The sequence below is a fragment of the Pollachius pollachius genome, assembly GCF_949987615.1.
Source record: "Pollachius pollachius genome assembly, chromosome: 18".
Classification (NCBI taxonomy): Eukaryota; Metazoa; Chordata; class Actinopteri; order Gadiformes; family Gadidae; genus Pollachius; species Pollachius pollachius.
Genome location: NC_136951.1, coordinates 16,041,924 through 16,061,842, shown reverse-complemented (window position 1 = coordinate 16,061,842; position 19,919 = coordinate 16,041,924). Strand labels below are relative to the sequence as shown.

The window sequence follows — 19,919 nt, the reverse complement described above, 5'->3', positions numbered from 1 at the left end:
AAAATAACGACAAAGGCAACCCTGTAGAAGTAAAAGATGGCCTTTGCAAATACAAATTGTTTGGCGTAGAAGAAACAGACCTTGGAATGAAACTGACAAAATTAAATCTCCTAATAAACCTTCCGATAACAACTCATGTCCCGCTCAACATAATAGGTCCTCCAATTGAGAAATTAGTATAAAAAAGTTTTCAGAAATCATGTGCTTGTATAATCCCCAGCAGCATAATTCGTTTTTCACTTCACAGAACAATATTAGTGTATGGCCTTTTATGTCTTTCCTTCATTAATTACGTGTTTTATTGATTTAGTCTTCCATCGAACTTCGGGATGGATGTCATCCTATTCAACATAATCACCATATATTCCGTTAGCATTGCGCCGGTTGGAAATCCCTTTTTTTTCATGGAATGCAATAAATTAGAACTTTTTAAAATCCTGGGTTATATATATTTATATATATATAATATTGGCTTTCCTCTATATCTGCATTTACATCATTTAAAATAGAACATCTTATTAAAAACATCTAGATATACACGGATTAGGAAATGGGTTAACAACATACAAACACATAAACAAAAAATGTAGTTTTTGTCTGCGTACATATATATATACAACTGTGGTACAATTAATTAACTCTTTCAGTCATGCGTTTTCTATCCACATCATATTGCTTAAAAGGAGAGGGCATTTGGTTTGAGGGGCGGGGCAGGGGATAAGGGGGCGTGGCCTTGGGCAACACAATGATTGAAAGAGAGGATCGCCTGATCGCTAGAACGAAAGTGTCGTGTGGAGGGGAGCAAAAGCTAAACCAAACCGAAAGGACAGAAAGTTAGGGACAGTGGGGAAAAGATCGCAGGGACTTTGTTGGGAGTCATTTGAATAGGGGCCGACAAAAAGAGACATAGAATACACACAGTGGGGGCTGGGCCTCGCTCAGAGTGTGTTATCGTTCTGTGTGTCTGTGTGCATGTGTGTGTGTGTGTGTTGGTTTGTGTCTAGGGGGATGTTAAGTAAACCCATATGTATATATATATATTTATATATATATATGTATATTCACTGAAGTATTTACACATACTTGCTAAAATAGGGGGAGGAGTTTGCAGAGTTTTGGGCAAAGATTTTTCTTTTGGGGGGGCGGGTCCACTCAGAGTAAAGATGGGGGCCCTTGGCTGCCTATTTCTTGGTGGAGAGCTGGGCGTCAACCTCTTCCTCCACCTTCAGAACGTGCCACTGGGCGATGGGTCTCCGCGGGTTGGCCAGCATGTCGGACCAATGGCGGAGCTCCGTGCCAGAGCTGTTGAGGCCCACGAACACCTTGCCGATGGCATCGTTTTTGCCGATCTTGTCATAGTCCAGAACGGTGACCACGATTTGCACTTTCTGCCATGGGGGGGGGGGGGGGGGGAACAAGAGAGAAGAAGGAGAACAAATGGGTGAAGAAGAGGGATTAACTCAACTAGAGGAGCGAGTTTCTCGCATTGTTGAAGAAAACGCCTCGTTGCCGAATGCCTTTGACACCACGCGTCGGTCGGGAATCAAAGAGAGCTCAAAGAGATCAACAGATATTTTGGAAGACAAAACAACAGCCCGATAAGTATTCAAAGCCTCACGTCTTTCTGAGCTCCGAACCGTTATTTCAGTGTTGTCTGAATCTCTTTGTTGATGACAAAGACAACACTTCTGATCAACAAAGATGCTTGAGAGATTTCTGAGGGAGAATTGGACTGTTCCATTGAAGGATCAGTCACACTCCAATCAAAGCAGAGGAGCATAGCCTCTAAAGTAGGAGAACGGGATTATAACTACTGGGCTGAAAGTATAGTGTCTTGTTGTGGTTTGGTTTCTGCATGAAAGAGACAAAATAAAATCATCGAATAAACCTTCTGATAACAACGCACGTCACGCTCAACATAATTGGTCCACCAATTGGGAAATTAGTATAAAAAAAGTTTTTCAGAAATTACGCTTAGTCTTTAGTGTGGTATTCAACAACACAGATGTTTTGGCAAAGCAAAACAGACTTTTTTACCCATTTTTTAACGGAGATACCCACAGTGATAAGTACGGAAGTGTAGTGCATTCACTTGAGAGAAAGAATTCTGCTCTTGTTTTTCCGAAGTAACAACATAATTGTCTCAGAGATAAGGTTTCATGGCAAAAACAAATCCAACTATGTTTTCTGAAATTACGAAATGCCTCAACATCTCTCACCTGCATGTGGAATTATGCTGAATTATTTCTGTCATGAAAACTTGTCTCAGAAGAAGAGAGCAGATCAATATCCCTGAAAAACCTTATCCCAGAATTCTGAGATAATTATCTCATTAATTCAGAAAAACAAGAGCAGAATTTATTTTTTCTCTCGCAAATGCATAACGCTTCTTTAGATTACCACAACACTCCTACATCACACACCACAATCAATAACAGCAAGTTGGACCTGTCTCTGTGTCTCCTTAACCAAAACTGAATATTTGGTTAATGTTGGGAGTGAGAATTTCATTAGCATCCACAGAAAGACAGCACTGCAGGCTATATGATTATATTTCCAGAGCTGAAAACACAGCAGCGCAGTGTGTGTGATTACTCAGAGGTCCAGCATTCTCAGCAATGTGTTTATCTACATGAGGCAACTCCCCGAAGAAGAGCAACCTGGCTCGTCTTCGCTCTCTCCCGGGGAATGCAAATTAACGTTCCAAAGGTCCATGATTAGGTTTTTAAATCCTTACTGGCGTGTCTAGCAAGCAGATTTACAAGCGGCGGCACTCAGGTTGGTACGGTCGCTGTGGATCATGCTAAGTCGGATGCGTGTGTCGCCAATGTTTTTGTGCCGGGTTCTTTGCGGACGACACTCAAATTGACGTTCCTATTGGATCGAAAGAATCCTCCCTGATCCAGAAGGATGAATATTGCCTGAAGTCATTTAAAGGTGACATATTATACCATCAGGTGTGAGAGTGGTTAGCTGTTACAAGCCGTTTTGAAAATCTGCCTCTTCTGACATCACAAGTGGGCGTGTCCACCTAGATGTGTGCTGGATAGATCAGTCTATCAGCTTACCCAGTGGACTGTAGCAAACGTTGCTCATCTATCCGTCATGCATCAAGGTGGACACGCCCATTTGTGATGTCAGTTGCCATTGTTCAATGAGCCCCTGACAGAACTGTTGGGATTGTTTGAGTGATTTTTCACTTGTCACGATTTAATGGGCCCTAGACTTCTCCCATTTTAGAAATACATCATGCAAGAGCCCTCGTGGAGAACAGATGTGGGGAGACAAACCCATTTGGCAGTTCTCTCAGCACCAAGGGCCCAGAGAGAGAGAGAGAGAGAGAGAGAGAGAGAGACGAGAGAGAGAGAGAGACAGAGAGAGAGAGAGAGAGAGAGAGAGAGAGAGACAGAGAGAGACAGAGAGAGAGAGACGAGAGAGAGAGAGAGAGAGAGAGAGAGAGAGACAGAGAGAGAGACAGAGAGAGAGAGAGTGCACAAACTCCCCCCAGATGACAGGAAGCTAAATGAAAGCCCATAATAAACGCCAGGGACTCTTGCGCGGCTAATTAGCATAGCTGTAGATGCAAAAGCTAACCCAAATCAATAACAGCTTTTCTATTAGAGTAATGAGATGAAGCAATTACCGACAAGTGTGCGAAATTTCCAAACAGTTTCTGAGACAATTAGAATGTTTAAAAAAACGGTTTATCTAAAAGCCCGGAGGTCGAGCAGAATGAATACAAAACATTAAAGTTTTGGTCGCTTCCGTTTCCTTGAATTATTGCAAATTGCTCCGTAAATAGCAATCAACCGGTACACAATTAAATAAAGGTTATTCCACATTAGGATTTAAACCTGTAATAGCAAGAGGAACCCGTGGGAAGGGGAACTGAGTCAACGAAGGGAGGGGAAGGAAGTTCTTTCCTGATGCGTCGCAAATACAAATCATAATTTAAACACGCGACTAAGTTAATGATGCCATGCATTTTTTTATTGAAAACACATAGGGAAGTGAATCGACACCCTAACCTACATTAACCCTAACATTTAACCCCAACACCTTTATCGTGGTATGTTCTACGACCTGGCACTTAATGTAATGTACGCACTTATTGTATGTTGTGCCAATGCCCTCCCCCTTAATGGCATCTTTCTGTATTCATCGTAAATCGCTTTGGATGAAAGCATCTGCGGCATGAGTGAATGAATAATAATGGACTAACAGAGGCGTAATTTATTTCTCGGGGACTTCATTCTTCATTGAATTATGGGATTTCCAGAGGACACTACATAATGCATCTGCTCCTCGTTGGGGAGATTCAAGGGGCGTTGGTGCACTCCGACGAGCCATTCAAGATGCACTCACCGGCAGAGCAAAGACTGGATCAGCGTCGACAATAAGAAATGTTCCTTGTTGAACAACCGCCCAGGGTTATTCGGCTCCGTACTCCAAAAGTGACGCATGCTGAACCACCGAGATGACGCACGACAGCACAAAGCATCAGGCCTCCGGGGTGGCCATTTTGGATCAGTGTGTACGTACTTTGAATGGTAAGGGAGGCTTAAGGGGAAGCGTGTGCATTGGTTGAAGTGTTCTCATCTCTGAAGTGTTCAATTAGTGTGCTGGCCCCGGAGTTTTGATTTAAACCCACCCAACGGCGTCCCCCTCCTTATCGGCATTAATCACTATATGTTAAATTAATTACATTAATTATCGTGTATTTAAGTAGCGCCCCGTTAAACCCGTTTCCTTTCATTTTCTATTTATCCCAAGGCAAGGGCTCATTTTGTTTATCTGAAATCAGTATTTATTTTAATTATTGATTTTACGTTAATTCATTAATGATAGCTTTTCCAATTTCCTCCATTCCAATGAGAGCCTTGTAAAATGTTTGCTTTGACTCCAGCACGTTATCTATCTACGTTATAATCACACTAACATCCACAAGGGTCATAAAGCAGATCATTTTTATCCAAACCCAATTCATTGAATCTCTCTTGAGTACATTTACACTCATCTCGACTCAACGTTGTAGACCGTGGACATTCGGGTCAACCAAGAATGAAGACATGCAGGCCCGTAGCCAGCTATGAGTTCACCAAGGTACGGACCTCGGCCATTTTTTTTGGCGAGATAAAAAGAAGATTCAAACCTAAATTCAACTGTGTACAAAATCAGCGAATTCTCAGAGCCTTCAGTTGAGTCTTGGTACTTTATGTCCGCCGTGCGAGACATTTGTTGGTGCGTGCGCGAACCGAAAACTGAATCCCTGAAACTGAGGCCACAACACCCCCACCCCCCCTCCCTGCCCTGAACACACATGACACGTGAATGGTTTTGAACGTACGGTGGTCCTCTTAACACTGGCGCGTGTGAGAGCGGGCTGAGGCAGACCCCCTGTGGTGAGCAACCTACCTGAATCTGCTCGAAGGGGACCTCGAAGCTGAAGGACTCGTTGTAGTAGGGGTTCAGCGTGTTCTTCTTGATGGTGGTCTTCTTCTTCTTCAGACGCTTGCCGTTCTGCATCAGGTGGATCTTCACGTACGGATCTGCGCGGGGGACAAACGTTGGGACACGTAAACGTTTGCGTCTAGGCATGGAGGGAAAGACGGACATTCATGAGACTGTACCCATAACACGCATACTTTTTACTTGTTTATCGTCAGATTTTTGTCATAATTATGCAGTATTTATACAATAATTACAATTATTATAACATTATAATTGTTGTATATTGTATGTCTCTCTAAAAAAAACAAGGTAACCCTTTTTTCATACACAAAAAGCAAAATAATCTTCAACATTGTTCTGCATTTGTAAATAAAAATGACTAAAAACTAAAATAGCAGAGCAGCTACAGTACATGAATCAGAAAGTACCATTCATTATCTACTAGTTAAATCTCAAGCTACAGAAAACTAAATCCACCATGAGAGCTATAGACGACAACGAGCACCAGGAGAGTTGACGAGGTCTGGGGAAGAGCTTGCACTCTGCGCTGGGAACCCGCTAGACGCAGCACAGGTATGGGGTCAGAACAGTCTCATTAATAATGAGTGCACAGAGAAGGATTCACAAATGTATTTTGTGATTTATATATAAATGACTCTTCTCACAAATACATTTCAATGCACACACACATGGATATCGGTATGTATAAATGTAAAATAAATCCATAAACAAAAATAAGTTTCACAAACACATTTCTGATCCACACACATGTGTATTGTTTTAAATAAATGTAATATAAATCCACAAATATATGAAATTAAAAAATATTTGCAATTTTCATCAAAATGTATTTGGATGTTGTTACATTTATATACAAACTGTTAAACTTACATTTACATTTACATTTACGGCATTTAGCAGACGCTTTTATCGAAAGCGACTTACAAGAAGTGCATTTTTTACAAAAATTACATTTGTCATAAGAAGTGAAACAATATATCGCTGTCGGTACAGTAAAGATGTTCATAGAACCAAGTGAAAGTATTACAATCGCTAGGCTAACCTATTCCCCGTGTAAAGCAACGATAGCAGCTGCTGTAGACGCTACACAATTAAGTACCTTGAATAAGTGCAATGTGCAAGTGCCAGGACGTACAACATTCAGTGGTGGCTGTGCATTGGTTTCTATGCAGAGTCAAGGTGAACTCTGAACAGGTGAGTTTTGAGTCTTTTGCGGAAGCTGGTGAGCGACTCTGTGATCCTGACATCGGTTGGGAGCTCGTTCCACCACTGAGGTCCCAAAACAGAGAAAAGTTGTGACTTCGCTGATCGACCTTTGCTTGCTCTTAGCGATGGCGGTACCAGACGTCCAGCTGAGGTAGTTGAGCGGAGGGATCGAGCTGGGGTGTGTGGCATGTGTAATGCTTGGAGGTAGGCAGGGGCAGTTCCATCGACTGCCTTGTATGCCAGTACCATCCTCTTGAATCTGATGCGAGCTATTACAGGGAGCCAGTGGAGGTCTCGGAAGAGGGGGGTTACATGTGAGAACTTTGGTAGGTTGAACACAAGGCGCGCTGCCGCATTCTGGATGCGCTGCAAGGGTTTAATCGCAGAGGCAGGGAGTCCAGCCAGGAGCGAGTTGCAGTAGTCGAGGCGGGAGATGACCAGTGATTGGACTAGAAGCTGAGCTGCTTCCCTTGTGAGGAAGGGCCGGATCCTGCGGATGTTGTAAAGTGCAAATCTGCAGGATCGGGCCACCGCAGTGATGTTTGTGGTGCAGCATAACTGATTGTCCAACACTACACCAAGGTTTTTGGCAGTTGGAGAAGTAGATACAGTGATGTTCTCAACAGTGACCAGTAAGTCCACGTGTGGGCAATCTTTCCCTGGTATTAGGAGGAGCTCAGTCTTGTTGAGGTTAAGCCTCAGGTGATGGGCAGTTGTCCAGGTGCTGACTTCTGCCAGACATTCAGATATGCGTGTTGCAATCAGGGCTTTGTCAGATGAGGGAAAAGAGAGAAATAGCTGAGTGTCTTCAGCATAGCAGTGATAGGAAAAGCCGTGGGATGTAATTACAGAGCCCAGAGATCTGGTGTAGAGGGAGAACAGAAGAGGCCCCAGTACAGAGCCTTGAGGGACACCTGTATCAAGCGTGCAAGGTTTGGACAAGGAGCCATTCCATGTTACTTGATGAGTGCGAACTTATCAAGTAATTCAAGCAAACTTGAATTAACAAGACGCTTTTCATTTGTGAACTTGTTTGCATTTGTGTGTGAACTGGTCTGTATTTATATGTGGATTTTTGAGATTCTCCTGACGTGGCTGGATTCACAAATGCATTTTTTTCAACAAGGGACTCTCTGTAGCCAATCAGATGCCTCCCTTGTTTTCAGCCAATCACATGGCTGCAGTCCCGGCCTCGGAAGAATAAGTCCACCCTCCCGGTTCCCTCGGTCAAATGTCTATGGGAAATAACGTTTTTTTTTAATGATCGTACATAACAATCTCTAGGTGGCGAAGAAGTAAAAGCTGCGTCACGTTTTGAACTACACACTTTTTCAATCTAGTTTCGACTGGGTTTGGGATTGTCGGTGCCGTTAAAGTAGTTAACGGCACCGACAATCTAAAAACCCAGTCACTGCAGTCATGTGATTGGCCGAAAACGAAGGAGGCATCTGATTGGCTACAGATAGTTCCTTGTTGAAAAAAATGCATTTGTGAATCCAGCCACGTCAGGAGAGTCTCAAAAATCCACATATAAATACAGACCAGTTCACACACAAATTACAACAAGTTCACAAATGAAAAGCGGCTTGTAAATTCAAGTTTAACAGTTTGTTTATAAATGTAACAACATCCAAATACATTTTGATGAAAATTGCAAATATTTTTTAATTCATATATTTGTGGATTTATATTACATTTATTTAAAACAATACACATTTGTGTGTGGATCAGAAATGTGTTTGTGAAACTTATTTTTGTTTATGGATTTATTTTACATTTATACATACCGATATCCGTGTGTGTGCATTGAAATGTATTTGTGGGAAGAGTCATATATATATAAATCACAAAATACATTTGTGAATCCTTCTCTGTGCATTCATTATTAATGAGACTGTTCTGACCCCATAGGCAGACATCACCAGAACCACACGTCCACAGAAAAAATAATCGGTGTTAATCCATTATGCGTGTGACGCATCGTGTCTGAATAAAAAAGGGATTTGACGGATGTGTTGGTTTTAAAAGCCGCGTACACATGCTATGCGGGAGCTTCGCTTCAAAAGGATCCAGAGACATTCAAACGGTTTTCCGGAGAACACATGAACTCTGCACGGTGTGTCTTGTTCAAAGTGCTCAAAGTAATATTCGCTCTATTTCACTCGGAAACGAAAGTGTGGCGAAAGAATAGAACCCATGCAGCCGGGACTCTGCTGCTTCTCTCTGAATCCATTTGTTCTGTCGGGGGGGGGAAAAAAAAACGAATTTTATACAAAAGTGAATGAAAGCTCAGATGAATAAGCGGCATAGTGCACTTTGCCAGAAAAAAAAAAAAGACACACCACAGCCAGACGATATTATTCGTGGGCACGTTTTTCTCTTTTTCGGTGTCATACAAAACACACCCGTGCTCTCGGCACCACTGCCTTCTCCGCCACGCTTTTATTTTCTAAATGGCCCACTCCAACACTCTAATCTTCCTCTGCCGTAAATGGCGTCTTAAGTACCAGCGACAGCCTCATCCGAGGGGGCCCGACCCTAAGAGTCCCCTCTCATTCTGTCTCTGAAAATCGGAGAAGTCCCTCGTTTTATACATTAATAATACATTCACTCAAAAGAGACATGTGTAATGTACAAGATTACATTACACAAAATGTGACTGCTATATAGTGTGACAAACGATATTAAGTCCTTTATCCAGAGCAGCTTAGATATAAATCAAATAGAGGTAATTAGGGAGCCGTTCTGTGAAGGAGCACTTTGCTCATGGGTTACGACCAGGTTGGGCTGCGAGCTCAGAGTATCAAACCCAGCACCTTTCAGCTGGGAGTCGAACACCATAACCACTAGACTACCATGTGTTCGGTGTGTGTGTTCGGTGTGTGTGTGTGTGTGTGTGTGTGTGTGTGTGTGTGTGTGTGTGTGTGTGTGTGTGTGTGTGTGTGTGTGTGTGTGTGTGTGTGTGTGTGTGTGTGTGTGTGTGTGTGTGTGTGTGTGTGTGTGCAGCACTGAAATCAATCTCTAAACGAGAAAGAGACAATGCTCCGTTTCTTGGGAGGAAACATCTGTGGGATTCCTTAGCGGTAGCTTAGCTTAGCGCCGCTAATCTCTTATCCAATTTGGGCGGATGAGCGAGGAGGCGAAGGCAGGCCGACGTGCAGGAGTCTCGCCAGACCACACAGACGAGTGCAGAGACAGAGAGAGGAGCAGATGGAGGGGTAAGAGAGAGGGGGAAAGGCGGAAAAATAACAGGATAAGAGCGGGATATGGAGGAGGAGAGGAAGAGGAAGAGGGGACAGAGGAGGAGGCAGAGGGAGAGATGGAGAGACAAACAAAATGGGGATGGAGAGGAAGAGAATAAAGACGGGATAGCGGAAGGGAAGGAGGGAGAAAGGGGGGAGATAGAGTGATGCAAGAACAAATGAGAGGGATAGAGCAATGGAGAGAAAGGGGACGAGAATAAGGTGAGAGAAAGAGAGAGAGAGAGAGAGAGAGAGAGAGAGAAAGTGGAGAGAACGTAGAGTGGCTAAAACACAGACAGAAAGGGCTGCAGGCAAACGAGAGGAAGTGTGAAGTTCAGTGCAACCGCAGAGGAGGTGAGGGCGGGGGTAATGGTTGGGGGAGAGTCAGGGCAGAGAGAAAGAGAGAGAGAGAGAGAGAGAGAGAAAGGGTGTGCTTAATGGAGTGGGTGCTTGTTATTACTCTCCCACTGAGCCAGGTTTTGGAGAGCGAGGAAAATAAAAAACACAAAGTTTGTGTGTGTGTGTGTTTGTGTGTGTGTGTATGTTTGTGTGTGCTTGCATGTGTGTTTGTATGCTGATGTCTGTTTGATGTCTGCGTAAGTATGTGTTATTATGTGTTAGTATGTGTTAGTGACTGTGTGTATCAGGGATGGAAATTAACACCCGCCACACGCCATTTGCGGGTGGATTTGTATGGTGGCGGGTGAATTGTGTCACTTCACCCGCCACTGTGTCGGGCAATACTTTCCAGTCAGGTCCGTTGAAATTTGCATATTTAATACATTCGTCATACGGCGCTGCACAATTCCACAACAGTTACTGTCAACATCCGGCCCCCTTCTTCTTCTACGCCTCTTTTGCTGAACTGCGACTGTCAACATCCGGGATAATATACCGGTAACGGCATTCGGTATAGTATGCTAGGCTAATTATTGACATATAAAGATAGAACTACTAGAGAAAGCAATGTTGCGTTTCCTCACCGGAGGAAAGAGAACAGCTGAGGAGAGTGTAGGCCAGGTACAGGTGGCGGATGATAGTACGGCTGTCATCCCCAAAAATAAGCGTTGTTTTAATAAGAGATGGCGAACATCTGACAGTGGGCAACACCGTGACTGGCTGGTGTTTGACGGGCGAGCCAGACAATGTTCTGTGCTCTCTGTGTAAACATGCTTCGGATGGCCACAGGTCCAATAGTTTTGTGAGTGGGACACAAAACCTAAAATTGGAATCTGTGAAGGACCACGAGTCCTCAAAAACTCACCTTCCCGTTTTGAAAATTGCCAAGGGAAAATCAGCGCCCGAAACCACGACAGCGATGAGGACGCTTGTTAGCCTCAAAACAGCCCAGCTTTTTTGCGGCTCTACTATTTCGAAATGCACACGCAATTTCTAAAAAGGGAAGGCCATTTCAAGACTTTGAATGGCACTGCACCTAAGTTAATTTTTTATTTTCTATTAGGCCTAATGCAATAGTTTGTTGCTGTCGAAAAACTAGCATGTTGGGTTACCTTAGAGCTCTGCTCACTTGTTTGGCAAACAGCTGCTTTCTGTCAATCTGGTCTAAACATATGTCAAGTGTGTGTGCTAAGACATAGGGCTGTCCCGGATACCTTTTTACAGGCTTCGAATACTCGTTGGATATTCCGAGCGAGTTCCTTACTTTGCTGTTGTTCCGTTTCAAATCAGATGTCATCTGTGCCATTGTAGCCCTTACAGGAGCTTATCAATTCATCCCGTAACGTGCATATAAATCCATACAAAGATCCAATGTTTAGTCGTTTGTGTCCATATTAAAGCCATCATTGACCGGGTATTCCTTTGACAAAAGCCAGTCTGTGAATGCGCAATAGCAGGGCTGCATAGAGAACGTACACAAACAGATACGCTAACGAGTTCCTATTTATCTATATAGTTTAATGTATTGTGACGTTTTTCAATGTTTCTTGCACTTGCAAGAAACATTCAATGTTTCTTGCATTAAGTCATTGTTTCTTGTTCTTGTTTCTTCATGGTCTGTTTTCAAATGTTTAATTTTGAATGCATAGGCAGAGTATAAGTCTTCTTATACCGAGAGGATACATCTGTTGCATTGTAGGGGCAGATTTCATTATACATCTGGTTGAATTGAAGAAATTAAAAGGCCAGTGCACTGAAAAAACAAATGTTCCTATTGACTTATGATGGTGTAGCCATGCATGTTGTTTTATTGTTAATATGTCAATTTGTTTTTTATTGAAAATAGTTTGTATAGATGAATTATACCCAAACTTGTCAACGTAACACCTTTGAAATAAACATGACTTAACATGGCAGATACCTGTGTATTGTTTATCATATGTGGTAAGAGTGTAACATTTTCAACTCAGTTCCTTGGTAGCACCTACTTACAGTAAAAATCACTTCTGATGGAAAAAATGATGTGTATGAAAAACGCTTTTCTTATCTATTGTTACTATTAAATTGTTTAAAATGTCCTCATATCTTAAAAAAATATATAGCATATAAAAAGTGGCTGGTAAAAAAGATGAGTGGCTGGTAGATTTTTAAATCTACCTGCCACAGTGGCTGGTGGGCAAATAAGTTAATTTCCATCACCGCTGTGTATGTGTCTGAGTGCATGCATGCGTGTGTGCATGTGTGCATTGCTGTGCCTAAGTGCATGAGCGCATGCATGTGCGCGATCTATATTCACCTGCATTGCTGTGTTTGTGTGTGAGTGAGAGTGAGTGCATCTGCTGTGGGAGGAATGAGCAGGGCAAACAGGGAACTAAATGAAATCTTTCCCCTGTCATCTTCAGGGTGCTGAGGAGAGTGGCCTCTAATGTTACCTTTTAGCAGCCACCCGCTGCCCCTCTGCTACCTCTTTCGATATTCCTGGCTTTTTCGGACCCTCTATACTTATTTTCTACGCTTGCATATAGTCTAGCTTTGTGTCATGGCTCGCAATTTGCTCGTGGAGGTTTCTGGCTTTCAGCACTTTCCTCGGGTTTTCATGATTGACGAAAAGCGCAAAAAACTGAAGTATAATTTTCTTGTGTTTGGGATTCTGTGACATCGGCGGGGAAAATCGGTGGGGAAATCTGAAGAGCATGAATCTCGTCAAATTGGATACGAGACTGCTTCGCGAATTCAGGCTCTTAATGTACTCAGTTATTGTTCTATGAACATCCTTACTGTAACGGCAGCGATATACTCTTCTTCTGACAGATGTACTTATTGTAAGTGGCTTTGGATAATAGCTTCTGCTAAATGCCCTCAATGTAAATGTGAAAATTCATAACATAATTTTTTTTATTTCATCACCAGTGAATGAGGACCAGATTCACAACCGTTTGGTCGTGAATATGAGCTGGTCCTCAGTCACTGGTTATCAAACAAAATTAACAAACAAACCCCCAAATAACAAACACAGCCTCCAAAGCTTGCTAGCCTCCTGAACACCAGGGCTGCGCTCCAACACAACTATCACGCACAATTACATCACGTCATTCCACTTTCTTTGGGGGGAGTGTATTTAAATAGCCGTTCCCCCAACTGCCCTCTTACCCACCATGCTAATCACCACACACCTGCGCAAACAGAGTGTACTCAAACAACCCAAAAACAAGGCACGGACAAACACCCCCGGGGCCCCTCCGTCTGTTCAAACGGAGCGAGGACGGGAAGGGGAAGAATCCAAATCCGAAAGAAGAAGGAAGGAAAATAACCAGACAAATACAGTTGGTACAGGCGGTGCCTAGCGAAGAGCCAGACGTTCCTTATCTCGAGCCGGGGCCAGGAAATAAAGAGTCCTTTATTAGATTCTGATAGGAGCCGGGGCGGGGAGACTCATATCCTCTCCATTTTGCTGTCTAATCGCGGGCGACTGTAATCTGGGCCATTATACGGGTGAGTGGCCTTACTGGATATGAAGGGTGTTTTTCTCTGCTTCCTCCTTCGACGCAGGGGTTTTGGATGCAGCTGGCATTACAGCCGCCTTTCTGAGCCGTCGCTGGGGTGTTGCTTGTCGGAGGGTATCGGAGGAGGGAATCTTCCCTCCGTGTGGGAGAGGCAGCTGGCCGTCAGCGGGCCAGGTGTGGGGGCGGCGGTGAGGAGAACCAATACGGAGACGCCACCGCGGCGGAGGCTTACGACAGGGAATGGACAGAGTGATGAATCGGGGACGGGATGTTCTGTTCTGGGTTCTGGAAACGACGGTTTTGGGTTCGGACCCCGACGACTGCGATCTACCTGTTGGTATCGTTGAGCAACATCCTTGCTAATGACATTTATAAAAAAAATCTGAGTCACCTCGGATCAAAGTATCACCTTTGTTTGGGGCACGCAAACAAAGGTGTCTGGTGAGTTATACTAAATAAACACCAAGGCGGGATTTTTGTTTAATAAAGCTCTCTCTCCCCCCCCTTTTGGATTCCCCACGGGCACGGTGAAGGTGGGGTTAGCTGAGTCCATCAGCGTATCATTCCACATCCTGCTCAAACAGGAAACGGAACACATGCACCTCTGACTCCAAGGCACCATTAAGCCCAACCCTCTCTTTCATTATCCCGCTCTTTTACACGGCGACAAATCGGTTTGGCACTACAGTACACACTGTGCTCCTGCTCACTTGTTTACCCGCCAATTTCACACGAAAAACACGCCGGCGATAAGAAATATCTCGCCGCTCTAAATCGCTCTCCTTACCGCTCGGTCGCCTCGGCCTGTTAATCATCCTTAATGGACTCTGGGATCGTCGGTTGGGCGCGCTAGCTACCAGCGCTACGACGGGGTCTCGGCCCCCCTTCCATCTGTGTCTCTGACCACTTGACACGCCCCCCTCCAAACACTCACCCTTCTGTCATATGCCACGGCTACGACATGCCCTGTGTGCCCCCCCCTTCCAGAGGCTTTCCGCCATGTCACCTGAGCTGCATTTTCCAACGCTGTAGTTTCAACCGACAACTCGCTCACTTTAGCCCCGTGGAGGCGAGCGATGAGAAGCTGTTATTGGTTGAGCGGGAGAATAGAATCAGTGTGGATTTGAGCCCGCTGAGCAGCTTCAGTGTTAGAGAATACAGGGCCGTGTGGACTATTGATGATATTTACATTTACATTTACATTTAGGGCATTGAGCTCTACCCTGGTGTTCGGGAGGGTAGCTAGCTTTGGGGAGGCTGAGTTTGTTATTTGGGGTTTTGTTTGTTAATTGTGTTTGATAGCCAGTGACTGATGCTCCCGATAATAGTTTACACCCATTTGACAGTGTGGCAATTACTTCTCCAAACACTTTTGTTATTTTACCTCCAAATGTGATTACCGAAACCTCTCAGTGGATTAATGTTTGTATGAACTTGTCATGTTTAACATTTGAGTCAACACTTCTGCTCCCCCTTCATACACGAGCCTGGAGTAAGCCAGCACATGGCTAACTAACGCCTTCCTCTATCAAAGAGTGGCTGTCGTCCTCAGTGCTTCTGAATAGGTTAACGCCGAGAAGAAAAAAGAGCCTTTCTAGGAAGTGTGTGACTTTGCTGCGGCTGTGTATTTTCAGCCGACAGCTAAACAGCATGCTGCCCAACATGTGTCACCAGAATCCAGTCCCCCGAAACCTGAATGACAAACACAATACAAAAAAGGTTTCTTTCCATAGGGACATTTCTTTTTGGCATAAGAGGTCCCATTTTTGTGGGAAAAACTCCTGCCAAGCGGAGCCATGTTTTTAAGAAAAACCGCCAAGCAAAAAAAGAATCATTTGTGATTATACATTCGGTTAATGAAAATAGCCACGTCTTGTTGTCTGAGCAGCAATTAAGAGGCGGTAAACAGGAAGGCGGGGGGGGGGGAGACGAGAGAGAATCCGGACCATCAATTATTTGTCCTCCCCCCTGGTGAGGCATTGGCTGTGGTGTCTCCGCGCGATCGAAGCTAATCATTGTTATTAAAGTTGTGTCCATTACTTCATCCATCCAACACAGTTTGAAGGCAGCCCTGGAAGGAGGGTTTGGCCCAGTGGGTGGTAAGATGGGGGGGGGGGGGGGGGGGGGGGTTGTTCAATGCTATACTAAACCTCATTCTATTAGGGTTAATATAATTATAGATATTTCAAGATGTGCACGTCCAACCTTTTTCCAGGATATGTCTACTGTATCTGTGAATGTGTAGCTCTTGGAGATGCTAACACACGTAGCTTCGTCCATGGTGCGGTGCTAAGCGATCTACACGGGGTATTATAATTAATTCTACTTATTTTATTTTACCTACTTATTTACTTTTACCTAATTTGATCCCTTTCTCCTTATTGCATCGTGGGTCATAGATAAACGTAATATTGATTCCGCTATTTGTCTGGCACAGTTTTTGGAATAGACAATAAAGCTGACTTTGACTTTGACTAACTATAGATCCATCATCGTGTATTTATGTCCAACCTATGCACAACGATGTGAATACAATCTGATTCGGTGGAAGACGGCGAGGCGGTCACACAAAGCTTTTCAGACGGGTCGCAATCACTTCTCCGTTGTGCTCCGAGTGTCCTGAAAGAGCCCAGAAAAAGAGCTGCAATCAGTTCCAGCGGAGATGTTTAAAAAACTCGGATTTAGACCTGCGCTCTACGGCAAACTCTGTCACACGATCGCCACGGTGAGGGACCGTGGATTACTTAACGGGGATTCTCTGATTTTGGTGGGGTTTTTTTTCTTTCAATTTCAACATTATTTTCCTTGTCTTTTCACTCGAGAGCACTGGCACAGTTGGTGGTTATATTGGAGCCGGGGGCTGAAACGTGTGTACAGGTTGTCGCGCATCGGATGCATTTACCCCGGTTAATGCTCGGAAAACCACGGACAGCGCGGACAGATTGCGTTGTAATTAATGATGACAAACATCAAGGCTGGGGAACCATCTGGCTATTCTCGGTCCGGGGAACACACACATGTGCAGATGCGGTTTCCAAAAAGCTACGGGGTCACTTCCCCAAAGTACAAGTGTGTGTGTGTGTGTGTGTGTGTGTGTGCAGATGCGTGTGCGCTTGAGTGTGTGTGTGTGTGTGTGTGCACGTGCCTGTGTGCACAAACACAGGCATTCGCACACACACACACACACACAGAAAGAACAGAAAAGAACAGAAAAGACCTTGAGACCCCCCCCCCCCACCCGTTGCTGTCTCCATGTGTGTGTGGGTGTGTGCAGACGAGAGTGAGCGCGCACACACACACACACACACACACACACACACACACATGCACCTCTTGTTCGGGTTACCATGGCACCTGCCTCGCTACATGGCGATCGGTTGGTGGCTCCGGCGTAAAAGGAGGGAAGAAAACATTTCGTCCTCCATCGACCCGGATCGATATCGGCACATTGTTGAGCGTAGGAAGGGACCGGCACTTCCTGTGTGGACCTCCCACGCTGAGACCACAGCAGGGACAGTGTGTGTGTGTGTGTGTGTGTGTGTGTGTGTGTGTGTGTGTTTTGCATATGCACCATGCATCACATCTTCTCTTCTCACAGCTTCTCTTACAGGTTGCGGTGACAATGTCATTGTTTCCCTCTCAGCCGTGTATCTCAAAATTACTTTATTTAAATTTGTGTGTTTTCACGTGTGTGTGTATGTGTGTGTGTATGTGTGTGTGTGTGTGTCTGTGTGTGTGTGTGTGCGTGTGTGTGTGAGTGTGAATGCATACTTATGTGTGAGTGTAAGTGTGAGTGCGGTTGTTAAAAAGCCGCTGTAACACAGCTGGTACGTTAGATGCTATCCTACTCTCTTTCTCTCTATCTCTCTCTGTCGCTCTCTCTCATAATTGGTGCACGGGCGTTGTCGTGCCGAAGCTGAAGGAGAGGCAAAGTGATGCGCTGGATGTGTAATTACAGACAAAAGGAGCCCGTCACGGACAAACGCCGGCAGGCACAGAAACAAACACACACACACACACACACACACTCACTCCCTCACTCACTCACAAACACACACACACACACACACACACACACACACCCACAGGTCAATCACTCATACACCAATGCACACTAACTCACTCACACACACACACACACCCACTCACTTGGACACACACACACACACACTCACTCATTTACTCTCAAACACACACACACACACCAGTTACTCACCAAAGCACTCAGACACACACTCAGTCCATCTCCCTCTCTCTCACTCACTCCCCCCCCCCCCCCCCCCCCCCCCACACACACACACACTGACACACAACCACCTCACAAGTCATCAAACTCAAACCAATGTCTGAGTCCCGGCCCTACCTGACAGGCCGCCCACGTCCATCTTCTTCAGGTTCTTGGCCTCCAGGATGACCACGGTGAGCTTGCCGGCCGTGGGCACGTAGCGCAGGGAGAAGCAGATGTCCCCCAGCTTCTCTTGCTGCCGGCGGGGAAGATCGCGACGGGGGAGAGGGTCAGACCGGGAGAGGGGAGGAAGAGAGGTGAGGTGAGGTGAGGCAGCCTGGTAGAAACGCTGTGCACGCCTGCATGAGGAGGCACGCCAGCACAAATAAGCATGGACACTACACAAACACACACATACTTTTGTACACACACACACACACACACACACACACACACACAAAACCATGAATATAAAAGGATGTCTTTATGCGCACTGACATGCGTATACAGAGACGCCCACAACACAATTTTAATATACAGAACCAAACTTGCATATACCAACACACATACTTAGACAAAGAGGTGCGCACACACACACACACACACACACACACACACACACACAGATAAGCAGAAGGCATACATAAATACATACATATTACAGACTCCTATTTCCAATACTACACAATATATTTGCTAAAACAACGTTTCCCTTTCAATGCTAGGTAATGAGAACAAGTTATGAAACCATATAAAACTTAAATTGGTACTGCGGCCCTCAGTCTACCACACACAATCTCCCCACACACATCGTCCGTAATCTGGTGTCAAAGTGACATTTACACCTCCAGCCTTTATCGGAATCTAACCGGCGGTGAGAATGAGCAGAGTGTGGTCTAACACAACACCGCGATAGAGAACACGCACACACATACACACACCAACATACGCACACACGGATGGAAATGGCTAGAACACATTACATTGAAGCCAATTGGAGTCATTTTGAAACGCATTCTGTTTTTCTAAAAACACAAACAAACTCTGAACGGACAGACAGGTCGACGCTGAGTGCCAACACAGATCTGAATTCGAGGGCAGGGTAGGGATGGTTGTCATAGTGATGCAGAATGATGAGGGGTTGGCCCTGCTCTCTGCTGTCTGAGCAGAGGGACAAAGTCCTCGAGACCTGACGTCCTAAAAGCAGAGAGGAACGTGGGCAGCGGTTAGGGGGTTGACCCCCAGATGAAAGGTTCTGGGTTCCATCCCCGACGTCCACCTGCAGGGATCTGTGAGCAGGAAGTCTAAAACTCTAAAACCCAGACATACCCTGAATGAAATGGAGCAAAAAACGTAGTGAAACCTCACCACGTCCTTTTGGATAAAAGTGTCTGCCAAATTGCTCAATTTCAAATAGTCGAATAGTAAACGTTAGCCGTGATTTGATTCCGCGGCACATCACTTTTTTAAAATGAGTTACAAAAATGAGGACGTTTTTTGAATGTCTCAATTCTATAACCCACCCAGCCGAGGTTCAGTTAAACCAAGGCCTGTTGGATTTCTTCCACTAAATTAATTCAGTTTGTAGAGGGGGAAACAAAAGCGAGACAATTGATCAGAGATGCCTGCGCTGAAAGAACTTCACTGCAAACTACACACAGTGCACATGTTCAAATGTTTTCCTCTCTCCATTTCGTATCATCCGTGCACACACGCACACGCACAGACTCACACTCACAAACACAAGCACACAAACATACACACACGCATACACTCGCACACACACTGCTCATCACCACTACAAAGCAGTTCAATCCGATGGTGTGTGTCAAAGTACTCAGACATAAATAAAGGTAATGGCGCTTCCAGCAG

At 44.7% G+C, this 19,919-nt stretch overlaps 1 protein-coding gene across 1 annotated transcript in view; it reads right to left on the bottom strand.

Moving 5' to 3' along the window:
- Positions 1–1,010: 1,010 nt before the first annotated feature.
- syt1a (synaptotagmin Ia) overlaps positions 1,011–19,919 on the bottom strand; it is a gene marked incomplete at its 5' end in the record, with an annotated part of 45,227 nt that continues 26,318 nt past the window's right edge. The window contains 3 exons of the mRNA XM_079756178.1: positions 1,011–1,388; positions 5,416–5,549; positions 18,186–18,303. Coding sequence (XP_079612304.1) covers positions 1,182–1,388; positions 5,416–5,549; positions 18,186–18,303 — 459 coding nt within the window. The 3' untranslated portion in view covers positions 1,011–1,181. The remainder of the gene's footprint in view (positions 1,389–5,415; positions 5,550–18,185; positions 18,304–19,919) is intronic.